General features: G+C 46.3%; 1 protein-coding gene across 1 annotated transcript in view; it reads right to left on the reverse strand.

Annotated features, from left to right (window-relative positions):
- Positions 1 to 20,214, reverse strand: part of NYAP1 (neuronal tyrosine phosphorylated phosphoinositide-3-kinase adaptor 1) — a 33,179-nt gene that overhangs the window by 10,659 nt on the left and 2,306 nt on the right. The window contains exons 2-3 of the mRNA XM_069767525.1: positions 6,435 to 7,215; positions 4,258 to 4,419 (exon numbers count right to left, since the gene is read on the reverse strand). Of these exons, the coding sequence (XP_069623626.1) occupies positions 4,258 to 4,379 (122 nt within the window). The 5' untranslated portion in view covers positions 4,380 to 4,419; positions 6,435 to 7,215. The remainder of the gene's footprint in view (positions 1 to 4,257; positions 4,420 to 6,434; positions 7,216 to 20,214) is intronic.

A 20,214-nucleotide genomic window follows, 5' to 3' on the forward strand; every position in this document is an offset into this window, starting at 1 on the left:
AGCCTCCCCATACTGGAGGTCACAAAAGGGGCGGACACCAAAAAGGGGGTGGGATGTCCACGAACTCAGGAGGTATCTGAGTCAAGAGCCCCGTCCAGTACTATAATTTGTTGGAGGTGTCATACCCCAAGTCACAATTTTCACAATATCTCAAAAAATGAATTAATAAGAGTATTATCTGAAAAGGTCACCGCTGAACTCTTATGCATCAAATATAAAAAATAAAACTTTATTCGGATGTATTTAAAATATTAAAAAGTGAATACTACACCAACGCCAACACAAAAGACACCAAGGGGAGGTGCCTGTCCCTGAATACAGCCTGTTTTCACCCTGCTTAACAGCGGAGGTTGGCACCCTAGAACCTGCGCAGTGGCGCCCCCACTCGTTGGCGGCTCACCCTATCTGCCCTATATGTCTCTATCAATGGCAGAGGAGTGAGAAAAAATGAAAAAAGGGGTGAAAACGTAAAGTTTAGAGAATCTAGAGTATATGGAAATTATTTAAGTGGATCTTTATTAATCATATGAATAAACTGATCTCTATTAGTTGAAGATTCTTCCTTTTGTTGCTATGTTGCAAACTAAATCTCTCTCTAATTATGAGATTGCGGCGGTAAACACCCTGGAAAAAAGATAGATGTCTCCGCAACTAGATTATCGATTCCTTTCACCGAAAAGTGTATTAAGGTGCTCTGATATTTTAGCTTACACCTTAGGAATAAATGGAGAGATGGACGATTATTACAGGGTACAGTAAAACATGTATAGTGGTTCATGAAATGGAGCTAAAGGAGAGCAATAAAGACAGTATAGTCTATTTTCAAAACGAGAGATGCACTAATCAAGATATTTGGAAGATGCGGTTTAAATAATGATTCATGCAACAGAGCCAGAGAATAACAATCCCTGTACCTTTAAGAAATGTGTATCTTTTATTAATGAGCACATTAATGAGCACATTTCCCTGGTTGAACACAGTACATTGTGCATTGATTGTTATTCTCAGAGAATGCCCCCTTATGACCATCACCTTCCTTGGTATAAACAGAACCTCGGAGACATATTTGTATTGCCCCCTTATATATTTATACAATGGTCCTCTGGTACCGTTGCCCATCATCAAGGGGCCATTCGAGCGAATAGTGATGGACCTGTTGGGACCCCTTGTAAAATCCGCAAGAGGACATCAGAATATATTGGTGGTCCTGGATTATGTTACCCAGTACCCAGAGACGGTACCCTTAAGAAATGCCTCTGCCAAGTGTATCTCTGATCCATATCTTCTCCCGAACCGGGCTGCCAAAGGAGATACTAACGGATCAAGGGACCCCCTTCATGTCGAAAGTCAAGAGGGAGCCGTGGAAGTCCCTACAAATTTCCCAGCTCAGAACCTCAGTATACCATCCCCAGACGGATCGACTTGTCGAGAGGTTTAACAAAACCTTGAAGGTGATGCTAAAAAAAGCAGTGGAAAAGGACGACTGGGACTGTGTGCTTCCTTACCTGTTGTTATCCATCAGGGAAGTTCCCCAAGCGTCCACCGGCTTCTCTCCATTTGAACTGCTCTATGGATGCCACCCTCGAGGTCTCCTGGATGTGGCGAAGGAATCTTGGAAACCACCCCCTATACAAGCATGGTAGAGGATGTTACCCAGATGCAAGAGAGGATCGCCAACGTGATGCCAATTGTGAAGGAGCATCTCCTCAAAGGTCAGGAAGCACAATCTAGGGTGTATAAGAGGTCAGCCAGGGTGAGTCAGTTCAACCCAAGGGATTGAGTACTGGTGCCCACGATGGAGACTAAATTCCTGGCCAAGGAGCAGGGTCCCTAAAGTTGGTGGAGAAAGTTGGTGATGTCAACTACAATGCCTACCAACTGGGGAAGCGGAAGCCCCACCAGGTGTACCACGTGAACCTGATGAAGCCATGGCGAGATAGGGAGCCCATAGAAGCTCCGTGCTTGAAAGCAGATGTGGAAAAAGTTAAGGTGGCAGAGGTGCTGTCATGTGCCCAAAAGCAACAGTCTAGGGAACAGGAACCACTTCTCAGAACTTCCAGGTTGTACGAAGGTCATAGAGCATGACGTCCTGAAGGAGCCTCATGTCCGGGTTAACTTGAAGTCACACCGGATTCCCGAAGCACGTCGAAAGGTGATCTCAAAGGAGGTGAAGCGGATGCTGAGCCTGGGGGTCATCGAGGAAACCAATAGAGTGGCTGGTCCAGTCCGATAGTCCTAGTGCCGAAACCAGATGGGGAATGGCGATTTTGCAATGACAATCGGAAGCTGAATGAGGTTTTGAAAACCGATGCCTACCCTATGCTCCGGGTCGACGAATTACCTGAGAGGCTAGGGCCGGCTCGGTACATGACTAATCTTGACCTCACAAAAGGGTATTGGCAAATCCCCATGTCCCAAATGCCAAAGACAAGACTGCGTTCTCAACCCCCGATGGATGATTCCATACACTAGGATGCTGTTTGGGCTACAAGGAGCTCCACCAACGTACCAGAGAGCCATGGACCGAATCCTAGCTCCCCACAAGATGTATGCAGTATCCTACCTGGACGAAATTGTGATCTTCAGCCAGGATTGGGGAAGCCATCTGAGCAAGGTCCAGGCAATATTTGATGCTCTACGGAAGGCGGGTTTTCCATAAACCCAAAGAAGTGTGCCTTGGGAATGGAGGAAGCATGATACTTGGGCTATGTTGTAGACAGGGTCGAAATAAAGCCCCAGATAAATAAAGTTGAGGCATTCCAGTACTGGCCACAACCCCTCTCAAAGAAGCAGGTCAGGACATTCCTGGGCATTGTGGGCTATTACTGCCAGTTTATCCCAAACTTTGCCATGGTAGCTGCCTCTCTGACAGACCTCCTTAAAGGGACAAAGTCGGCTATGGCTAAATGGTCTCCAGAAGCTGAGACGGCCTTCCAGGAACTGAAGCTGACCCCGTGCAAACAACCGGTGCTGGTAGCACCAGATTTCTCCAAGGAGTTTGTGGTCCAGAGGGACGTGTTGGATGTCGGGCTGGGCACGGTCTTATCTCAAGAGGTGAACGGGGAAGAGCACCCCATCATGTATCTTAGCCGGAAGTTGTCATCCTGCGAGAAAAACTATTCCATAGTGGAAAAGGAACGTTTAGCCATCAAGTGGGCATTAGACACTCTAAGATACTACCTCTTGGGCAGGAAGTTTAGACTGGTGTCAGACCATGCACCACTGAAGTGGATGAGTGAGGAAAAGGGAACAATGCTCGAGTGACCAGGTGGTTCCTAGCACTTCAGGATTTTAACTTCCATGTGGAGCATAGGCCAGGAAAACTGCATGACAATGCTGATGCTCTGTCGAGAGTCCACTGTTTGTTGGTAGAAGGTGCCAAGCCCCCGGCTTTGGGAAGAGGGGGAGGGTATGTAAGATGGCCACCAGACGAGCCCTTGAGGGGAGATATAAGTCATAGCAGCTATTAGCTGCGGTGATGTGAGCTCGGAAGCATGCTCCAGCACATATGGTGCTGAGAGAGTTATGTGGCCATTCCAGTGTCGGGTTTTACGAGCGGTTATAAGAGATAGGTGGGCTTGACAGCTCACATATCCCAAGCCCCAGGGGCGTGGTTTGGCAGATAAAATGAAGGCAGAGTCTCTCTGTGTCTGTGGCTGGAGGTGTGAAGACCACCAGTTTGTGTTGTTGAGACACTGACCTAAGCGGGCGGACCCGCAGGGCTATATGGACTATTTACCTGCAGTTAGTATTTACCTTCAGTGTGTGTTGTGAAGGACGCTGACCTGAGCGGAAGGACCCGCAAAACCATATGGACTATTTATTTTCACTTTGTGCCAGAAAAGTCTCTGTTTTGTTCTGCCACCCTGAGCGGTTTATGAAATTAAAGTTACCTGGACTATTGCATGAAAACCACCTCCTGTGCCCACCTCAAGAGCAGCTGAGTACAAACCCCTATACCTCCCATATTGCTATATCGATGGTGTATGACTGCTGGTAGCATTGTAGGTAGAAGTAGAGCCCTCCTGCACCTATGGGGTTAACTGACGATTCCATGACTGTGGCTGATTAATCACCAGATGGAACCTACATAACCATCCATTTATAGTCGAAAAAGTCCAACCTGTCTGACCTGATGTCTAGTGAAAATCAGAGTGACATGGTCATCAACCACAAAAATACCATCAGCAGGTCTGGGCTAGGCTAATGTATGTGCCCATTACCTCGTGCACCCTCCACAACACACCACATCTCTACCTTTTCTTAGGTTCCTCCTCCTTCTGTCTCCACTCCACCCGACTCTTCCTGTACAGCAGATTCATGGCTCCAGCCTTTTCTATCCCAAGAAATGTCACAGTGTCAGAGGAGCTGGGGGTCATCTTCTGGAGACCAACCTTTAGACCCCGCTGAGGGTGGAGACTGTGTGAGGCAATGTAGAATATGTCATTATGAGGAAAACATGGAGTAAGAAGACAAGAGCCATGACCAGCTCATGGGTGGGATGTGATATAGAAGGGCGCTGACCCCATTTGGGGCCCAATAGAATTTGACCTGGGACCTCTTACATCAAAAGATGTTTAAATACCTGTAAAGTCAGATAAGACTTTTCTGCCCCTCCAGAATGTTCATTCTCATCCACCTTTCTCTACACTCCTGTCCTCTTGCATACTGTTTCCTAAAAATATCTGTTTCCCCCAGACCCCTTTGTCCTCATCAGATTAATCTACCTCCTCTCCAGACCTCTCAATCCCTCTCCAAACTGCACTGCTCCCCATTGTCTTTGTCCTTCCCTATACCTCTGTATCCCAAACCAGGCCACTCTTTCCCCTCTAGGTCACTGTGATTCCCTACAGGCCACTCTTTCCACTGCAGGCCAATCTGGTCCTCTCCAGACCACTCTGTCTCCTTCCATACCACTCTGTAACCCTCCAGACCTCTCAGTCTCCTCTATATTTCCTTTTCCCCAACAGACTCTTATGTCCTTCCAATCTTTCTGTTGTGCTCCAGACACGTCTGTCCCCTCCAGACCAGTTTCCTCCAACAGACCCTTCTATCCTCTCCACACGCCTGTCTCCTTCACATGCTTTTGTCCTTCTCTAAACTCCTCCAGACTCGTGTCTCTTCCATCCTCCTCTATACACCTCTGTCCCCCCAGACTCCTCTGTCCTTTTCCATCTTCATCTGTTTCTGCAGACTCCTTTGTCTTCCACCAGATTCTCTACGCTCTCTAGACTCCTTTGTCCTCCTCACAATTCCTCTGTCATCTTGACAACACCTCTGTTCTCCTCCAGACTCCTCTGTCCTCTTCCAAATGCCCCAGTCCCACACAGTGTCCTGTCCTACTCTAGATGTCGCTGTCCACTCCAGAATTATTTGCCTCCTCTAGACTTCTCTCCTCCTTTAGACTCCTTTGCCCTCTTGTAGACTTGCTCAGTTCCCTTCCCACTCCTGTTTCTCGGTGCCCATCAGTCTAGCTCCAGACCCCTCTGTCCCACTCAAGACCCCTCTGTCCTCTTCCAAATGCCCCAGTCCCCCAATGTCCTCTGTCCTCCTCTAGATGTTGCTGTCCACTCCAGAATTATTTGTCTCCTTGCTCAGTTCCCTTCCCACTCCTGTTTCTAGGTGCCCATCAGTCTAGCTCCAGACCCCTCTGTCCCACTCCAGACCCCTCTGTCCTGCTCTGGGTCCATTTGTCTTGCTCCAGACTCTTCTAGCAACGTTCAGCTCCAATGAGAATAAAAGGCTGGGCATGGAGAATCTTCTGTCCATTAACATCAGAGGTGAGTCTGAACACCTCCATATACAATAGATCGTTGACCTTTCCCACTGAAATCAATAGGTTCTGCTTACGTTAATCTCAAGATAATGAGCATCTTCAGTGTGTAATCTTAAGCCTTCCAGGTCCACCTCCTGGAGATGTAGCAATAGCATAATGTATGTCTGTGGGTAATGATGCCAGAATTTTAACTATTAAAGGGGCTGTCCATAAAAAAAATCCTCTGGTGTGTTGAACTTATTCAGTAAATATTTACAACCAACATACTTATATTAACAAAGGTCCTAAGTGCCGCCCATGTGTCTCAGCAGCACCACTTTGGGTTTGTTTTTGAACCTCTTGTTTTGGTACATCATATGTGCTGTGCGTGAAGGGGTCTTTCTGACTGACAAATTTCAATACGTAAGTCAAACCCCTTCCCTTTCTTCTCTAATTTTATTAGCTTAAGTCTAGGCATCGGTGGTAACCGAAGAGGCATCTGGTTTAGCTACTGGAGAGAGCCTATCAGCCAGCCCCCTTCACACACAGATATGATGCTCTGCTTTATACTGTGTGGAACACAAATCAGAAGTGGAACGGGCGCTAATGTACTGTACAGTAATATTGTACAATAAGATTAGATACCTTAAACATGATCGCCATGCTTTCTATACCATACCTTGGGTTGTCTCACTTCAGTAAGTTCATCCCACAGCCATGTCTTCTGATCTTGCATGTGGGTCAAGTTAAATAAACTGACCTCACGTTGTCTACAATGACTGTCTAGAGACAATCATGTGGGAATCCGCTCCTGTCCCAAGTCAGGAATCAATCCATAAAGTCTGTTCTGAAAACCTCTTCACAAACGTTTCGAGCCTTCGTCCTACATTTCACAGTTAGTGCGGGAAGCTTCCTCTTCCAATGAAGACGTCGCCAGTTTCACATGAATATGACAGCTGACCATATGGAGACGTTAGTTGGCATGCATCTCCTCCACTGAAACACTGTCTCAAAGGATGGAGACAAAATATAATATAGGTGTAATCTACACTGGAAGATGATCCATCAGCAACAAAAGTCATCTACAAAACCTCCAACATGGTTTAACCTCGGAAAGAAAGGTGGGTTACTAGCTATTTTACAGGACAAACAAAAAGAATATGTACAAAGCATAAATCTTAACAGGTCAGTGTTTACGTCTTGTCTTCGGAATAAGGAAGAACTCAATCCTGACACAAGTCAGTTGTGGATGATGTCTTGGCCGCCAGAGGTACGCTGATGAACAGCCCATAGGTAGGTCATACAAACTGCTTCAACACAGAGAAGACGTCCTGAATATGCTGTTGCATCTACTTTTTCCCATAGTAAGGTCATCACAAAGAAACAATGGGCGTCAATATTTTGGGCACAAATTTGCTCATAGAACATGGAGACTGGAAGACATCTTCACAGATAGCTCTCTAGAAGAAAACAAAATAGGAACCTTGGAGCATCAAGATATCCAGAGAGCACATGTAGTAACAGAGAAAGGTAGTAACAATAAAGATGCAGTAAGAGATAAGATGTAGTAACAGAGAAAGGTAGTAACAATGAAGATGCGGAAACAGATAAGATGTAGTGACAGAGAAGATGTAGTGACAGAAAAGATGTAGTAACAGAGAAAGGTAGTAACAATGAAGATGCGGAAACAGATAAGATGTAGTGACAGAGAAGATGTAGTAACAGCGAAAGGTAGTAACAATGAAAATGCGGAAACAGATAAGATGTAGTGACAGAGAAAGGTAGTAACAATGAAGATGCGGAAACAGATAAGATGTAGTGACAGAGAAGATGCAGTAACAGATAAGATGTAGTGACAGAGAAGATGTAGTGACAGAAAAGATGTAGTAACAGCGAAAGGTAGTAACAGAGAAGATGTAGTGACAGAGAAGATGTAGTGACAGAGAAGATGCAGTAACAGATAAGATGTAGTGACAGAGAAAGGTAGTAACAATGAAGATGCGGAAACAGATAAGATGTAGTAAGAGAGAAGATGTAGTAACAGATAAGATGTAGTGAAAGAGCACAGGGAGTAACAGTGAAATGTAGTAACAGAGCACAAGTAGAAATGAAAAGAAGTAGTGACAGAGAAAATGTAGTAACAGCGAGCACAGGTAGTAAGAGAAGGGCAGTAACAGTGAAGATGCAGCAACAGACAGCACAGATATTAAGAGACAGCACAAGAAGTAACATCAGTGAAGGTGTGGTACCAGAAAACACAGGTAGTAACAGACAAAGGTATTAATAAAGAATATGCAGTAGCAAAGAGGAAAGGTAGTAGCACAGGAAGGTAGTAATAAAGGAAATGTAGTAACAGAGCATACAGATAAAGAAGATAAAGTTACAAAGAGCACTAGTAGTAAGAGAGAAAGGTAGTAAACAGCACAGGTAGTAACAGAGGTAATTACAGATAATGTAGTGAAAAAAACAGAAAGATATTAATAGAGAACAAGGAGTAAATGGGAGTACAGGTAGTAACAGAGATGTCAGGTATTAACAGAGAAAAGTGGTAGTAACAGGAAAGAGCAGTAGCAAAAAGATAGAGTGGTATTTACATAAAGTTGATGTAGTAAAAGAGAGGAGATGCAATAAAAGCAAGGAGAGGTAGTATCAGAGAGGAAAGTAACAGAGGGAAAGTAGTACCACAAAGGTGACTTAGCAACAAAGGGAAAGGAGGTAATGGAGATAAAAGGTAGCCATAAGGGTAGCAGGAAGGTAAGGTAGTATCCGGGACATGAGGTAGTAGCAGGGAGGGGAGGTAGTAGCAGGGAGGTGAGGTAGTAGCAGGGAGGGGAGGTAGTAGCAGGGAGGTGAGGTAGTAGCAGGCAGGTGAGGTAATAGCAGAGAGGTGAGGTAGTAGCCGGGAGGTGAGGTAGCAGCAGGGAGGTAATAGCAGGGAGATAAGGTAGTAGCAGGGAGGGGAGGTTGTTACAGAACCCCCCAGCACCAATAATATGTTATGCAGTATATATTATGTATAATAGGTTCCATGTGAAATGCATCAGTCCACAGGCTGCGCCCCTGGTCAGAGGGGACAAGATATTCTCCTTCTGTCCTCCCCCACCTTTGTAATTCCCACAGTAAATATCAGCAGGCTCCGGCCCCCTGCGGCTATTGTAATGTATGTCTGGCCTGCTTTTTCTATTGGCCTGCCCTGTGTATCTGTGTTATATATTCTGTGTGCTGTAAATAAAGGGTGTTCTTTTAGACTGGAAATACGTGGAGTAGCAGTCAGCTTTTATATGCTCTCACGTAATCAAGGAATTCCAGCCAGCGTCCTTCATTCAGAATCCAGCAAAAGCAGAGTGGACCTCCTGAAACACGGGGGGTTCTGAAAGAGGTACTACAGCACAGTAGACCCCGTTACAGAGGTAGTAGCTGGGAGGTGAGGTAGGAGCAGGGAGGGGAGGTAGTAGCCGGGAGGTGAGGTAGTACCTTGGAGGTGAGGTAATAGCAGGGAAATAAGGTAGTAGCAGGGAGGGGAGGTAGTACTTTGGAGGTGAGGTAGTAGCAGGGAGGTGAAGCAGTAGCTGGGAGGTAAGGTAGTACCTTGGAGGTGAGGTAATAGCAGGGAGATAAGGTAGTAGCAGGGGAGGGAGGTAGTAGCCAGGAGGTGAGGTAGGAGCTGGGAGGTGAGGTAGTAGCAGGGAGTTGAGGTAGTAGCAGGGAGGTGAAGCAGTAGCTGGGAGGTAAGGTAGTACCTTGAAGGTGAGGTAATAGCAGGGAGATAAGGTAGTAGCAGGGAGGGGATGTAGTAGCTGGGAGGTGAAGTAGGAGCAGGGAGGGGAGGTAATAGCCGGGAGGTGAGGTAGAACCTTGGAGGTGAGGTAGTAGCAGTGAGGGGAGGTAGTACCTTGGAGGTGAGGTAGTAGCAGGGAGGTGAAGCAGTAGCTGGGAGGTAAGGTAGTACCTTGGAGGTGAGGTAATAGCAGGGAGATAAGGTAGTAGCCGGGAGGTGAGATAGGAGCAGGGAGGGGAGGTAGTAGCCGGGAGGTGAGGTAGGAGCAGGGAGGTGAGGTAGGAGCAGGGAGGTGAGGTAGTAGCCGGGAGGTGAGGTAGGAGCAGGGAGGTGAGGCAGTAGCAGGGAGGTGAGGTAGTAGCAGGGAGGGGAGGTAGTAGCAGGGAGGTGAAGCAGTAGCTGGGTGGTAAGGTAGTACCTTGGAGGTGAGGTAATAGCAGGGAGATAAGGTAGTAGCAGGGGAGGGAGGTAGTAGCCAGGAGGTGAGGTAGGAGCTGGGAGGTGAGGTAGTAGCAGGGAGGTGAGGTAGTAGCAGGGAGGTGAAGCAGTAGCTGGGAGGTAAGGTAGTACCTTGAAGGTGAGGTAATAGCAGGGAGATAAGGTAGTAGCAGGGAGGGAAGGTAGTAGCAGGGAGGGGATGTAGTAGCTGGGAGGTGAAGTAGGAGCAGGGAGGGGAGGTAATAGCCGGGAGGTGAGGTAGTACCTTGGAGGTGAGGTAGTAGCAGGGAGGGGAGGTAGCACCTTGGAGGTGAGGTAGTAGCAGGGAGGTGAAGCAGTAGCTGGGAGGTAAGGTAGTACCTTGGAGGTGAGGTAATAGCAGGGAGATAAGGTAGTAGCCGGGAGGTGAGGTAGGAGCAGGGAGGTGAGGTAGGAGCAGGGAGGGGAGGTAGTAGGCGGGAGGTGAGGTAGGAGCAAGGAGGTGAGGTAGTAGCAGGGAGGGGAGGTAGTAGCAGGGAGGGGAGGTAGTAGCAGGGAGGTGAAGCAGTAGCTGGGTGGTAAGGTAGTACCTTGGAGGTGAGGTAATAGCAGGGAGATAAGGTAGTAACAGGGAGGGAATGTAGTAGCTGGGAGGTGAAGTAGGAGCAGGGAGGGGAGGTAGTAGCCGGGAGGTGAGGTAGTACCTTGGAGGTGAGGTAGTAGCAGGGAGGTGAAGCAGTAGCTGGGAGGTAAGGTAGTACCTTGGAGGTGAGGTAATAGCAGGGAGATAAGGTAGTAGTAGGGAGGGAAGGTAGTAGCCGGGAGGTGAGGTAGGAGCAGGGAGGGGAGGTAGTAGCCGGGAGGTGAGGTAGTACCTTGGAGGTGAGGTAGTAGCAGGGAGGGGAGGTAGCACCTTGGAGGTGAGGTAGTAGCAGGGAGGTGAAGCAGTAGCTGGGAGGTAAGGTAGTACCTTGGAGGTGAGGTAATAGCAGGGAGATAAGGTAGTAGCCGGGAGGTGAGATAGGAGCAGGGAGGGGAGGTAGTAGCCGGGAGGTGAGGTAGGAGCAGGGAGGTGAGGTAGGAGCAGGGAGGGGAGGTAGTAGGCGGGAGGTGAGGTAGGAGCAGGGAGGTGAGGTAGTAGCCGGGAGGTGAGGTAGGAGCAAGGATGTGAGGTAGTAGCAGGGAGGTGAGGTAGTAGCAGGGAGGGGAGGTAGTTGCAGGGAGGTGAAGCAGTAGCTGGGTGGTAAGGTAGTACCTTGGAGGTGAGGTAATAGCAGGGAGATAAGGTAGTAACAGGGAGGGGATGTAGTAGCTGGGAGGTGAAGTAGGAGCAGGGAGGGGAGGTAGTAGCCGGGAGGTGAGGTAGTACCTTGGAGGTGAGGTAGTAGCAGGGAGGGGAGGTAATACCTTGGAGGTGAGGTAGTAGCATGGAGGTGAAGCAGTAGCTGAGAGGTAAGGTAGTACCTTGGAGGTGAGGTAATAGCAGGGAGATAAGGTAGTAGCAGGGAAGGGAGGTAGTAGCCGGGAGGTGAGGTAGGAGCAGGGAGGGGTGGTAGTAGCCGGGAGGTGAGGTAGGAGCTGGGAGGTGAGGTAGTAGCCAGGAGGTGAGGTAGTAGCCGGGAGGTGAGGTAGGAGCAGGGAGGGGAGGTAGTAGCCGGGAGGTGAGGTAGTAGCAGGGAGGTGAGGTAGGAGCAGGGAGGGGAGGTAGTAGGCGGGAGGTGAGGTAGGAGCAGGGAGGTGAGGTAGTAGCCGGGAGGTGAGGTAGGAGCAGGGAGGTGAGGTAGTAGCAGGGAGGTAAGGTAGTAGCAGGGAGGTGAAGCAGTAGCTGGGTGGTAAGGTAGTACCTTGGAGGTGAGGTAGTAGCAGGGAGGGGAGGTAGTAGCCGGGAGGTGAGGTAGGAGCAGGGAGTGGAGGTAGTAGCCGGGAGGTAAGGTAGGAGCAGGGAGGTGAGGTAGTAGCAGGGAGGTGAGGTAGGAGCAGGGAGGTGAGGTAGGAGCATGGAGGTGAGATAGTAGCAGGGAGGTGAGGTAGGAGCAGGGAGGTGAGGTAGGAGCAGGGAGGTGAGGTAGTAGCAGGGAGGTGAGGTAGGAGCAGGGAGGTGAGGTGGTAGCCGGGAGGTGAGGTAGTAGCAGGGAGGTGAGGTAGTAGCCGGGAGGTGAGGTAGTAGCAGGGAGATAAGGTAGTAGCCAGGAGGTGAGGTAGTAGCCGGGAGGTGAGGTAGTAGCAGGGAGGTGAGGTAGTAGCAGGGAGGTGAAGCAGTAGCTGGGAGGTAAGGTAGTATCTTGGAGGTGAGGTAATAGCAGGGAGATAAGGTAGTAGCAGGGAGGGGCGGTAGTAGCAGGGAGGAAAGACTAATAGGAAGTAACAAGGTAGAGGTAGTTATAAAAAGTACAGGTAGTTACACAGAGAAGTATCAGCAAGGCAGTAGCAACAGGAAAGAGACAAGAAGGGAAGTAATATAGAGGGTAGCTAGGAGCAAAGAACTTACACAGAAGTGAGGTAATAACACGGAGAAGGGGTAGTAACAGAGAAGAGAGGTAATAACCGAAAAAAGAGATGACAAATAATGCATAGATGGGTATAGAGAGTAGTAATAGAAAGGTAGTAACCGAAAGAATTAGGAAGTGATACAATAACGGAAAAAAGAGGTAATAAAGAAAAGCAATAGGGAAGAGAGACAGTAAAAGCAATATGAAGTGGTACAAAGAATGGGAAGTAACAGAGAGAAGGTAGTAAAAGGGAGACGACACTATATAAGTGATAGTAACAGAGAGAAGTAGTAAAGGAAAAAAGTAATAACAAAAAAGAAGTAGTGACATAAAAGAGAGGTAGTAACAGAGGAGAAGTAATAACAAGGAGAAGTGATGGGAACAAGGCGTAAAGCTAGTAACAAAGCGGAGAGACAGTGTCAAGAAGAAGAGGAAGCAACAGAGAGAAGTAACAAAGGAGAGATAGAAAGAAAAACAAGGGTAATTAAAGAAACAGAATGAAGAAGCAGGAGGAAATATGGAATGTTGTAGGCAAGACTGGAAAAATGTAGACGAGTGGCCAGAAGAATGGAACAAGGAAGACTGGAAGAAAACTGGAGAATAACAGAAACAGAGAAAAGTAAATAGAATCCAGGAAAGACTGGAAGAAATATAGAGGAGTGGAGGGAAGGTGAGAAAGAAATAAGGAATGTGGATGGAATAAGGGAGATAGAAAAATAAAAGAGTAGCTGCTAAAAAGGAATATAGAAGTGAGGAAGGAAGAGAGGAAGAATATGGAAGTGTGGAAAGAAGAGAGGAACAAATACAGACAGGTCAAAAGAAGTAACACAGATGTGCGAAATTAAGAGAGAAACAATAGGTGGGTAGAATCATAGACATGTGTCATCTATGGAAAATATCACATCTATTATCTATCTATCATCTATCTATCTATTAATTATTTATTTTATCTATTTATTATCTAGCTAGTATCTATCAATTATCTACAGTATCTTAACTATACATCTAAAATCTTTCTATTATCTATGTAAAATATAAGACATAATTTCAGTTGTTTCACACTTTTTTGTTAAGTATATAATTCCACGTGTTAATTCATAGTTTTGATGCCTTCAGTGTGAATGTACAATTTTCAGTCATGAAAATACAGAAAAATCTTTAAATGAGAAGGTGTGTCCAAACTTTTGCTCTGTACTGTATCTATCTATCTATGTAATATTCATCTATTATCTATCTATTATTTATTTATGTTATCCATTATCTATTTATCTAGCAGTATACAGAGCTCCTGTGTATAATGTCCCTGGTGATCACTGTATTACCTGTACACTGACACTATATACAGAGCTCCTGTGTATAATGTCACTGGTGATCACTGTATTACCTGTACACTGACACTATATACAGAGCTCATGTGTATAACGTCACTGGCGATCACTGTATTACCTGTACACAATACATTGTAAACAAAGCTCCTATGTATAATGTCACTGGTGATCACTGTATTACCTGTACACTGACACTATATACAGAGCTCCTGTGTATAATGTCACTGGTGATCACTGTATTACCTGTACACTGACACTATATACAGAGCTCATGTGTATAACGTCACTGGCGATCACTGTATTACCTGTACACAATACATTGTAAACAAAGCTCCTATGTATAATGTCACTGGTGATCATTGTATTACCTGTACGCTATATACTATATACAGAGCTCCTGTCTATGTCACTGGTGATCATTATATTACCTGTATACTATACACAGAGCCTCTGTGTATAATGTCACTGGTGATCACTGTATTACCTGTACACTGACACTATATACAAAGCTCTTGTGTATCATCCACCACAGCTATCTACCTCATCGCGTATCACAAGCCCCTAACGGAATTCTTGTACTATTTGTGCACAATTTCTCTTCATGACCTTCCATATGAGCAAGGTTTGAAAAAGACCCAAGATAGGGTCAAAACGGTACCTTTGCCTTCCTCAATTGACCTGACTGCGGTGAATTTATTGCACTTTTTGTGATTGAAATAAATCTTTTTCTACACTACAGATAAGATTTTTTGAGTGCGGCTGTTTATCTTTATGATGTCGTTTGTGGATTAACCCCTTAGCGACCGCCGATACGCCTTTTAACGGCGGCCGCTAAGGGTACTTAAACCACAGCGCCGTTAATTAACGGCGCTGTGGAAAAAGTCCATAGCGCCCCCCAGAGGCCGATTTTCTCCGGGGTCTCGGCTGCCGAGGGTAGCCGAGACCCCAGAGAACATGATTCGGGGGTTTTTTAACCCACCCCGCATTTGCGATCGCCGGTAATTAACCGTTTACCGGCGATCGCAAAAAAAAAAAAAAAAAAGATCTCTTTTTCATTTCTCTGTCCTCCGATGTGATCGCACATCGGAGGACAGAGAAAAGGGGTCCCAGGAGGCCCCCCAATACTCACCTAGCTCCCCCGATGCTCCTCGTGTCTCCCGGTGGGCGCCGCCATCTTCAAAATGGCGGGCGCATGCGCAGTGCGCCCGCCGGCCGGCACCGGGAGAATCTTTGGGGTCTCGGCTGCCGGGGGTAGCCGAGATCCCAAAGAGCACGATCGGGGTCGGTATTACCGACCCCTGTTTTGCGATCGCCGGTAATTAACTGTTTACCGGCGACCGCAAAAAAAAAAAAAAAAAAAAGTAAAGTGTAATTCTCTGTCCTCTGATGTGATCGCACATCAGAGGACAGAGAAATAGGGGGATTCGGGGACCCTGCAATACTCACCTAGGTCCCTGGATCCTCTTGCTGCTCCTCCTGGCCGCCGGCAGCAGAACATGGCGGACGCATGCCCAGTGCGCCCGCCATCTGTCTCCATCTGCCGGCCGGCAGGAGAACAGCAGTTGGGGCTAAAATTAGGGGTAGGGTTAGGGGTAGGGTTAGGGGTAGGGTTAGGGTTAGGGGTAGGGTTAGGTTAGGGTTAGGTTAGGGGTAGGGTTAGGGGTAGGGTTAGGGGTAGGGTTAGGTTAGGGTTAGGGGTAGGGTTAGGTTAGGGGTAGGGTTAGGGGTAGGGTTAGGTTAGGAGTAGGGTTAGGGGTAGGGTTAGGTTAGGGTTAGGGGTAGGGTTAGGGGTAGGGTTAGGGGTAGGGTTAGGGTTAGGTTAGGGTTAGGGGTAGGGTTAGGGGTAGGGTTAGGTTAGGGGTAGGGTTAGGTTAGGGGTAGGGTTAGGGGTAGGGTTAGGTTAGGGTTAGGGGTAGGGTTAGGGGTAGGGTTAGGTTAGGGTTAGGGGTAGGGTTAGGGGTAGGGGTAGGTTAGGGGTAGGGGTAGGGTTAGGTTAGGGGTAGGGCTAGGGTTGGGGCTAAATTTAGGGTTAGGGTTGGGGCTAAATTTAGGGTTAGGGTTGGGGCTAAACTTAGGGTTAGGCTTCTTTCACACTTACGTCGGTACGGGGCCGTCGCAATGCGTCGGCCCGACATACCGACGCACGTTGTGAAAATTGTGCACAACGTGGGCAGCAGCTGTAGTTTTTCAACACATCCGCTGCCCAATCTATGTCCTGGGGAGGAGGGGGCGGAGTTACGGCCACGCATGCGCGGTCAGAAATGGCGGATGCGACGTACAAAAAAACGTTTCATTGAACTTTTTTTGTGCCGACGCTCCGCCAAAACACAACTGATCCAGTGCACGACGGACGCGACTTGTGGCCATCCGTCACGATCCGTCGGCAATACAAGTCTATGGGCAAAAAACGCATCCTGCGGGCACATTTGCAGGATCCGTTTCTTGTCCAAAACGACGGATTGCGACGGAATGCCAAACGACGCAAGTGTGAAAGTAGCCCTAGGGCTAGGGTTAGGGTTGGGGCTAAAGTTAGGGTTAGAGCTGGGATTAGGGTTTGGATTAGGGTTCGTATTAGGGTTAGGGTTGGCATTAGGGTTACGCTTGGGATTAGGGTTAGGTTTGGGATTAGGGTTAAGGTTAGGGTTGTGATTAGGGGTGTATTGGGATTAGGGTTAGGTTTGAGGTTAGGGTTGAGATTAGGATTAGGGGTGTGTTGGATTTAGGGTTTTGATTAGGGTTATGGTTAGGGTTGACATTAGGGTTGTTTTGGGGTAAGGGTTGTGATTATGGTTAGGGTTAGTGATTAGGATTATGGATGAGGTTGGGATTAGGGTTAGGGGTGTGTTGGGGTTAGGGTTGGAGCTAGAATTGGGGGGTTTCCACTGTTTAGGTACATCAGGGGGTCTCCAAACACGACAGCCAATTTTGCGCTCAAAAAGTCAAATGGTGCTCCCTCCCTTCTGAGCTCTGCCGTGCGCCCAAACAGTGGGTTACCCCCACATATGGGGCATCAGCGTACTCGGGATAAATTGGACAACAACTTCTGGGGTCCAATTTCTCTTGTTACCCTTGTGAAAATAAAAACTTGGGGGCTACAAAATCTTTTTTGTGAAAAAAAAATATTTTTTATTTTCACGACTCTGCATTCTAAACTTCTGTGAAGCACTTGGGCATTCAAAGTTCTCACCACACATCTAGATAAGTTCCTTGGGGGGTCTAGTTTCCAAAATGGGGTCACTTGTGGGGGGTTACTACAGTTTAGGTACATCAGGGGCTCTGCAATCGCAACATAATGCCCACAGACCATTCTATCAAAGTCTGCATTCCAAAAAGGCGCTCCTTCCCTTCCGAGCTCTGCCGTGCGCCCAAACAGTGGTTTACCGCCACATATGGCGCATCAGCGTACTCGGGATAAATTGGACAACAACTATTGCAGTCCAATTTCTCCTGTTACCCTTGTGAAAATAAAAACTTGGGGGCTACAATATCTTTTTTGTGGAAAAAAAAATATTTTTTATTTTCACGACTCTGCATTCTAAACTTCTGTGAAGCACTTGGGCATTCAAAGTTCTCACCACACATCTAGATAAGTTCCTTGGGGGGTCTAGTTTCCAAAATGGGGTCACTTGTGGAGGGTTTCTACTGGTTAGGTACATCAGGGGCTCTGCAAACGCAACATAATACCCGCAGACCATTCTATCAAAGTCTGCATTCCAAAACGGCGCTCCTTCCTTCCGAGCTCTGCCGTGCGCCCAAACAGTGGTTTACCCCCACATATGGGGTACCAGCATACTCAGGACAAATTGGACAACAACTTTTGGGGTCCAGTTTCTCTTGTTACCCTTATGAAAATAAAAATTTGGTGGCTAAAAAATCTTTTTTGTGGAAAAAAAAATATTTTTTATTTTCACGGCTCTGCATTATAAACTTCTGTGAAGCACTTGGGCATTCAAGGTTCTCACCACACATCTAGATAAGTTCCATGGGGGGTCTAGTTTCCAAAATGGGGTCACTTGTGGGGGATTTCTACTGTTTAGGCACATCAGGGGCTCTCCAAACGCGACATGGCGTCCGATCTCAATTCCAGCCAATTCTACATTGAAAAAGTAAAACGGCACTCTTTCTCTTCCAAGCTCTGCGGTGCGCCCAAACAGTGGTTTACCCCCACATATTGGGTATCGACGTACTCAGGAGAAATTGCACAACAACTTTTGTGGTCTAATTTCTCCTGTTACCCTTATGAAAATAAAAATTTGTGGGCAAAAAGATCATTTTTGTAGAAAAAATGCAATTTTTTTTTTCACGGCTCTACGTTATAAACTTCTGTGAAGCACATGGGGGTTCAAAGTGCTCGCCACACATCTAGATAAGTTCCTTAAGGGGTCTAGTTTCCAAAATGGTGTCACTTGTGGGGGGTTTCCACTGTTTAGGCACATCAGGGGCTCTCCAAACGCGACATGGCGTCCAATCTCAATTCCAGCCAATTCTACATTGAAAAAGTAAAACGGCACTCCTTCTCTTCCAAGCTCTGCGGTGCGCCCTAACAGTTGTTTACCCCCACATATTGGGTATCAGCGTACTCAGGAGAAATTGCACAACAACTTTTGTGGTCTAATTTCTCCTGTTACCCTTGTGAAAATAAGAATTTGTGGGCAAAAAGATCATTTTTGTGTAAACAAAAGCGATTTTTTATTTTCACGGCTCTACGTTATAAACTTCTGTGAAGCACTTGGGGGTTCAAAGTGCTCACCACATATCTAGATAAGTTCCTTAAGGGGTCTAGTTTCCAAAATGGTGTCACTTGTGGGGGGTTTCCACTGTTTAGGCACATCAGGGGCTCTCTAAACGTGACATGGCGTCCGATCTCAATTCCAGCCAATTCTGCATTGAAAAAGTCAAAACGGCGCTCCTTCACTTCTAAGTTCTGCGGTGCGCCCTAACAGTGGTTTACCCCCACATATGGGGTATTGGCGTATTCAGGAGAAATTGCATAACAAAATTTATGGTTACATTTCTGTTTTTACACTTGTGAAAATAAAAAAAATGGTTCTGAATTAAGATGTTTGCAAAAAAAAGTTAAATGTTCATTTTTTCCTTCCACATTGTTTCAGTTCCTGTGAAGTACGTAAAGGGTTAATAAACTTCTTGAATGTGGTTTTGAGAACCTTGAGGGGTGTAGTTTTTAGAACGGTGTCACACTTCATTATTTTCTATCATATAGACCCCTCAAAATGACTTCAAATGTGATGTGGTCCCTAAAAAAAAATGGTGTTGTAAAAATGAGAAATTGCTGGTCAACTTTTAACCCTTATAACTCCCTAACAAAAAAAAATTTTGTTTCCAAAATGGTGCTGATGTAAAGTAGACATGTGGGAAATGTTATTTATTAACTATTTTTTATGACATATCTCTCTGATTTAAGGGCATAAAAATACAAAGTTTGAAAACTGCAAAATTTTAAAAATTTTCGCCATATTTCCGTTTTTTTCATAAATAATCGCAAGTAATATCGAAGAAATGTTACCACTAACATGAAGTACAATATGTCACGAAAAAACAATCTCAGAATCAGCGGGATCCGTTGAAGCGTTCCAGAGTTATAACCTCATAAAGTGACAGTGGTCAGAATTGCAAAAATTGGCCTGGTCATTAAGTACCAAATTGGCTCTGTCACTAAGGGGTTAAATCCACGTCCAGTCTGCACCTCCATTTTAGCAAGTCTTTCTCTCCCTTGTATAATGTCACAGGTGATCGCTGTATTACCTCTACACAGACACTGCACACTAAGTACAGATCTCCTGTGAATAATGGCACTTATGGTGATATTAGTATTATTGAGTTTTTTATTAATGATCAGTATTGTAGTATTCAGTCACTATGTGGTGGTAATAAGTCGTCCGGCCATGGTGTGGCGGTATTTATTCCTTGTATGTGGTATTATAGGTCTCTATGTGGTGGTAATATGTGGTCTGGACATGGTGTGGTAGTATTTGTCGCTTGTAAGTGATATTATTTAGGCACTGGAGTGGTAATATGTGGTCTGGACATGATGCTGTGGTATTTGTTCCTTGTATGTGGTATTATTGGTCACCATGTGGTGGTAATATGTGGTCTGGACATGGTGTGGCGGTATTTGACCCTTGTGATATTATTCGGTGACTATGGTGGTAATATGTGGTCTGGACATGGTGTGGCGGTATTTGTTCCTTGTATGTAGTATTATTTGGTCACTATGTGGTGGTAATATGGTGTCCGGCCATGGTGTGGCGGTATTTGTTCCTTGTATGTGCTATTATTTGGTCACTATGTGGTGGTAATATGTTGTCTGGTCATATTGTGTTGGTATTTGTCCCTTGTATGTGATATTGTTCTGTCACTGTGGTGGTAATATGTGGTCTGGACGTGGTGCAGTAGTATTTGTCCCTTGTATGTGATATTATTCTGTCA

This window comes from Ranitomeya imitator, chromosome 4 (genome assembly GCF_032444005.1).
Source record: "Ranitomeya imitator isolate aRanImi1 chromosome 4, aRanImi1.pri, whole genome shotgun sequence".
NCBI lineage: Eukaryota > Metazoa > Chordata > Amphibia > Anura > Dendrobatidae > Ranitomeya > Ranitomeya imitator.